We start from the raw sequence: 6,422 nt of genomic DNA on the forward strand, positions 1-6,422 counted from the left end.
GGCAGACATACCTAGAGTCCCTTTCAAATATTCAGTCCAATCCATTCGTAGTTAAGGAAGTCTCATAGGTACCACTGCCTCTGCTAAATCCCAGTTGGGGCTTGCTGCTAGTGCTAGGTTCTTAGGCACACTTATGAGCAAATGAGAGAAAATCTTTAAAACAATATCCTCTCCCTGGATACACTTATACTTTCTTTCAATTTCTCTTTCTTTCTTTCTTTCTTTCTTTCTTTCTTTCTTTCTTTCTTTCTTTCTTTCTTTCTTTCTTTCTTTCTTTCTTTCTTTCTTTCTTTCTTTCTTTCTTTCTTTCTTTCTTTCTTTCTTTCTTTCTTCCTTCCTTCCTTCCTTCCTTCCTTCCTTCCTTCCTTCCTTCCTTCCTTCCTTCCTTCCTTCCTTCCTTCCTTCCTTCCTTCCTTCCTTCCTTCCTTCCTTCCTTCCTTCCTTCCTCTCTCTCTCTCTCTCTCTCTCTCTCTCTCTCTCTCTCTCTCTCTCTCTCTCTCTCTCTCTCTCTCTCTCCTTCCTTCCTTCCTTCCTTCCTTCCTTCCTTCCTTCCTTCCTTCCTTCCTTCCTTCCTTCCTTCCTTCCTTCCTTCCTTCCTTCCTTTCTCATTTTCACACACAAATATATGCATGCACACACTTTTATATACACAATATAAACTATTTTACAGGAATAGGCCTTATTTCATATTTTTCTCAATCCAGTCTTTGAAGGGCAGCACTTTGGTATAGGCAGTATAGAGCTTGAGGCTACAAGTCTTGTCGTAGCCCCAGCTCACCAGTCCCATCAGGTGCCAGCTTGGTTCAAGGGAAGCTTTCCCAGGCAGAGACACAGCCGCAATGCCACCTGTCTCGGCAGGGCAGATATTGGAGGGAACCGTTGGGTCCTGCTGGGCACAGAACATGTTGTCTGTGACGCTGACCTGGATTCCATGGTCCTCATACTGTTGCTCACATAGTAGAGAGTCTACCACCTTCACAACCCCTGAGCGCAGGGAGTCGTTCTTAAAACCAGGGGCCCTCACATCAGCAAGAATTTTCCAGCCTGTGATTGTGATTTGGGTCTCCTCACTGGAGATGCTAAAGTCCCGAAGCGCTGCCAGGCAGATGGGCTGCACCCTGCTGCTAATTCGAGCTTTATCAAGGAGTTTTACAACAGCAATATCAGAGTCGAGCAAGATAGGATCATAGTTGGGATGAACAATGATGGCAGAGATCTAAGAGAGGGAAAAAGAAGACATAGGATTTACAGTCTCTATACCAGAATTCCTACTCTAGCTTATATGAGCCAGGAATTCCCTATATCAATGATATACAAATCGAATTCGTATTATAAATTGAATTTGAAACTGCATACTGTCTCACTAGTAATGGCCACATTTTTGAGCCACGATTTTCTCTTCTGTAAAGTGAAATTAAGAGTTGTCCTGGGATTCATTATATAAGGAACATAAAATGCTTTGTAAACTTCTAAATGCTATAGATTCAACCTATTATTAATAATAAAAGTTTGTTTTACGAATCAATATTATTGTTAATTTCATACCAATATGGCACAAAGAGCTGTCCTCAAAGTCTTTGTCTTGATTGATATCTTTCCACTGAACCCAGATGGTTCTGGAGGGGAAAGTGAGGCAGGTGACCTTACCCAGCCCTCTCTCATTTAAATCCAATTCACTTGCCTGGCATGACCTCACCTCTCTGAGGTCATGGTGCCCTTTGAGAAACAACAACAGCCTCAAATTTAGGAACACAAATGCAGATCCTATCTCTGACACCTACTGGGCTCATGACCCTCTTCATCTCAACTCTTACCCCCCATCCAGTCATTTAACTTTTCAGTTCTTTAAGAAGTTCTCTAATATTATAAGATATACAGAAGACAGCTACCTCCACTGGTAGATTGGTGGAGGATATTTCCCCTTCCAGTTCCCTATACCAGTGAAATCACAGGTCCACTCCCTCTCTCTAACACCATCCCACCACATGCCAAAATGAAATCAGAGGCCTGGACAAAAAAAAATTAAAACACATTCGGGGTGCTAAATTGGGGGTTACCCATGGAATTATCCCAGAAGGTCCCTCTATGAAACCTTCCCTTGCAATGATCATTCCCTTACACATCTGTCCTACTCATTTCTATCTTGTGCCATGTTTATCCTATCTCCCCAGATAGACAAGGAACTGTTTCAGGGAAAATATTTCTTTCATTCACAAGTACCAAGGACAGTGAACTGTCCATATTAGCTACTGAGCTGTAACTCGGAAGAAACAACTGGAGCTTCTTCCCAGGGTGCTGAAACATAAAGGGTTCTGAAAACATCATCTGAGTAGAATTTTCCCAGAACACTTTGAGCTCGATGCTCTTGCCCAAGGCAGTGACACAATCTGCAGCCACCACAAAGGTCCTCTCATTTACTGGGACTCCACTGCAAATCAGGAACCATGTGCCCTTCTGGAAGTCACTATCCTGCAAACCACTGGTCTTCCTGTAGCTATGCAGATACCCTTCACAAACCACTCAGCACTCACCCCTAAAATCTGAAGGAACACAGGAACACAGAAACCACTGAGCCTTGACCCTGGTTATTAGATAAAATTGGAAGCTACCAGCATCCACTCTATTCCATCCTGCAGCCACACCTCAGGCCAGCTTGAATCTGGGCTTGACCTGCTCTGTTCCTTCTTCCCCAGCAAAAAGGGACTCTGTCCACAGATACAGGATGCCATTCTCTGCTCAACAGTGTCACATCCTAAAGTTTCTCCTTGCCTATTGAATTTGTATTCGAAATTGAATTGAAATTAAATACTGTCTCACTGGTAGCAGCCACAATTCAAGTTCCTCATTGTAAGTAGAAAAAAGATAGCTGAGATAGCTAGATGGTACAATAAATAGATTATTGGACTTGGAGTCAGGAAAAACTGAATTCAAATTCTGCTCTGATATTCATTATTTGTGCTGCCCTGGGCAAGATAGTTAAACTTGTCCAGCCTCTATTTTCTCTTCAGTAAAATGGGGATCATAATAGCACTTACTTCTCAGGGTTATTTTGAGGATCAAATCTGAGGATCATTTTGTAATCTTAAGCTACTAAATATTAGCTATTATCTAATTAGTTACAGGTGTTCCTTTTGGGAGGAGGAGGGGCTGGATTTATGATTTTAATGGTTTAGGGAATTTCCAAGGAGGATTAGGAAAATTGGTTTAGGGAATTCCCAGTTTCCCTTGGCTAATCCAGATCTGTCACTTCTCAGCAATGTGTAGTATTAAACAGCTTCTTAGGACACAGACTACATAGCCCTCTTGTCTCAAAGGAAAGACTTGAACTTCCCATTCCATGATCCAATAATAGGGCTTAATAAATATCTGATGACAAAGATATGTATTTCTAGAATATTTCTAATAATGAAATGGAAGGAGACTGATTTGGTGAGCTGTCCCAGCTAACAATATCCATTTTTATATCCCTTCCTGCTGAGCTATGCAGACACCCTTCACAAACCTCTCGTCACTCACCCGTAAACTCTGAAGGGTCTTCTCATCCCGGTCATCATCTCGGTAGAACTTTCCCAGAACCACTTTGAGCTCGGCCGTCTTGATCACGATGCTCTTGCCCAACTCAGTGACACAATGGGCAGCCACCACGACAGTCCTCTCATTTACCAAGGCTCCACTGCAAATCAGGAACCACATGCCCTTGTGGAGGCCGCCATCCTGCAAACCGCTGGTCCTCCTGTAAATGGCTGCTTGCCATGGCCAACGGGTCCCTGGTGTCTTTGGAGCTGTCACATTCTCAATCTTCCCACAGACTAGGAGAGAAGTACTGGTTTCAGATCTACTATCCCTGAACATGGTGCATTCCACTATAAGAGTCAACCCAGAAGGTTCCCCTTTAGGTTCTCTGGTAAAAAAAACCTGGAGCATTGCTCACTTTGCTTTGGCTGGTCATTCTCCTCCTACACCTCCTACCTCTATTGTCTACCTGGGCAGATGCCTAGAAGGTTTGATGTCTGAATATTTCAGGAAATATTAAACTTCTGCCTCTTGGAATCTCTAAGACGTCAATTTGTTTGGGAAACTTTTCCTAATGACTGAATACTAATGAGTTGAAAAATCATTTAATAAACACTATATAGTAAGCACTGTATTAAGTGATAAAGTAAAGAAAAATGAGACAGTTCCTTTCTTAAAAAACTCACCTTCTAATGGGATAAACAACATATTTAGAAGGTTACAAAATGAAGGATGGATATCAAAGCCTAGGGATTATTAAGGTGCCAATCAGACAGCAACATCTGAGTGTGTGGAGAGTGTAAGGGGCAAAGCAGATGGTGAAGCTTCTTATTAGAGCTCTCCTTTAAACTGAATTTGTATGTATTTCTCTTGTGTATTTGTATTATCTTCCTCCCCCACCAATAGAATACAAGTTCCTTGAATAAAAAAAAGAACTGATTTGTTGTTGTTGTTCAGTCTTTCCATCCCCATGTCTGCCCAATCCGGTGCTGAGCACAAGGAATTTAATAAATACTTGTTGATAAATATTGGTTGAACTGAGGCAGCAATGAAGAGTCTTAGGTAAGAGACTCCAACAAATAAAGATGAGATGAAGGACACAGGGAAAGTAGCCTATTTAAGACATAAATGGCCATATGCAAAGACACAAAAAATAAAGGAAGGCAGGATGAGAAGAGGCTAAGGAGAATGGTCCAATTGTAATGAAATTAATTCAATTTATTTGAAGAGAAGCTGAACAATATGGGAAGTCCAATATGGGAAGCATTATTTCTGGTGAGGGCTGAGGGCAGGGATTTTCCTATTTTATTGTAAAGGTGACCACCTAACTCTATACCTGGTGGAAGCAAGGGACAAAGGGAAAATCTTCCCCAATCTCTCCATGAGAAAGATAACTACCATGCCCAACTCTGAAGCAACTCACTTGGGATACAGGAGGGTGCCCGCCCGCTCCACTTCCCGGTCTTTAAACAAGTCCTCCGGCTGCTCCCCAGGCGGCGGTAGAAGGGTGAGATGCACTCGTACTGGATCTGAGTGTGTAAGTGCACATACCCAGGAGACAGCTCCCCGAATGGAAGGGCTGGCTTCTTGGTTGGGTAGCTGTCCAGCTTCTGTTTGCTGAATGTCGAAGAGTAGAGCTGATGCAAAGGGGTCTCCCTGGGGATGACCAGAGAAACAACAAGGCAAGGAACAGTCAACACTGCTTTTTCAGCACTGGCTCCCAAAGCCACATTTATAGCCAGGGGGTTTATTACTTACTGGAAGAAGGATCATAAGCTTAAAGGATCATAGAGTTAAAGCTGGAAGAAAGATTAGAGGTCATCGAATCAGACACCTTCTTTTTACAGATGAGGAAACTGAGGATTAAAGAGGTTAAGTGTCTAATCTAGGGTCACATAAGCAGCAAGTGTGAAGTAGAATTTGAATGCAGGTCTTTATGACTCCAAGAGTTCTACCCATCACACCACACTCCCTCATGGACAATGAATTCAGACACAAGTGTATATACACACAGACAATATGTACATATACATTGTAAATGCAAAGATATGATTATACTTGTATATATTTATGACATGTATGTATGCACATATATGTAGGTGTGCAGCAATATGCATATGGAATCCAGTGTCCTGGATTAAAAAACAGGACCCTCCTCTATACCTCTCTCTTAATTTCATTTCTGAAATGCCCTTTCTGGATGGCCTCCAATTGCTGGAATTACAGGGAAACAAGATAAAAGGCAGTTATTATCACTTGTTAACCAGAGATATGATAAACCAAAAATAAAAGTTAATTATGAAATTATACTGGAAGTGGGCGTCAGGGTGATTAATTCCCTCCAGTGGAAACTCAGACACATCCTTTCTCTAAATGTCATAATTGGACAATATTAGGAACAGATTTAAACTTAGTTGTGTTGGTACAGGAGCTTGATTAGACAATTAGTCGATGTAATTAGCACACCTCAGAGAATAGAACATCTCTTAAAGCATAGAGACAGAGAAAAATGCAAGAGTATTGCAAGCAGATTGGAGAAATAAATTCAATGAACCTTGAATTTGAAACATGCCAGGGGAACCCTTATGGGCTCTGCCTGGAACCGGGTCTCCATCACTAAGCATATATTCATTTGAGAGGTTTGTTAATATGGGTCATGGGAAGAAGCACCATGATAGTGTACTTAAAATGATGAACTTAGGGTCAAAAAGAGATGAATTCAAATCCTAGCTAGGATATTGACTATCTCTATGACCATGGGCAAGTCACTTACTTATTCTGATCCTCAGCTTTCTCATATGTAAAATTGGGGCATTGGACCACATAACTTCTAAAGTCCTCTCTTTGGAAACCAACTTTATTGCCCCCAGTTTAAAGAGAAAAGAAGTGAGCACTTAGAGCCTGAGACC

At 41.7% G+C, this 6,422-nt stretch overlaps 1 protein-coding gene across 4 annotated transcripts in view; it reads right to left on the minus strand.

Moving 5' to 3' along the window:
• Window positions 1–494: 494 nt before the first annotated feature.
• The window catches only part of PAMR1 (peptidase domain containing associated with muscle regeneration 1), a 104,910-nt gene continuing 98,982 nt past the window's right edge, over window positions 495–6,422 (minus strand). For all 4 annotated transcript variants that reach the window (XM_074276840.1, XM_074276841.1, XM_074276842.1 and 1 more), the window contains 3 exons: window positions 4,937–5,169; window positions 3,517–3,809; window positions 495–1,216 (listed from right to left, as the gene is read on the minus strand). In XM_074276840.1, coding sequence (XP_074132941.1) covers window positions 680–1,216; window positions 3,517–3,809; window positions 4,937–5,169 — 1,063 coding nt within the window. In that variant the 3' untranslated portion in view covers window positions 495–679. The remainder of the gene's footprint in view (window positions 1,217–3,516; window positions 3,810–4,936; window positions 5,170–6,422) is intronic.

This window comes from Sminthopsis crassicaudata, chromosome 6 (genome assembly GCF_048593235.1).
Source record: "Sminthopsis crassicaudata isolate SCR6 chromosome 6, ASM4859323v1, whole genome shotgun sequence".
In the NCBI taxonomy this organism is placed as follows: domain Eukaryota; kingdom Metazoa; phylum Chordata; class Mammalia; order Dasyuromorphia; family Dasyuridae; genus Sminthopsis; species Sminthopsis crassicaudata.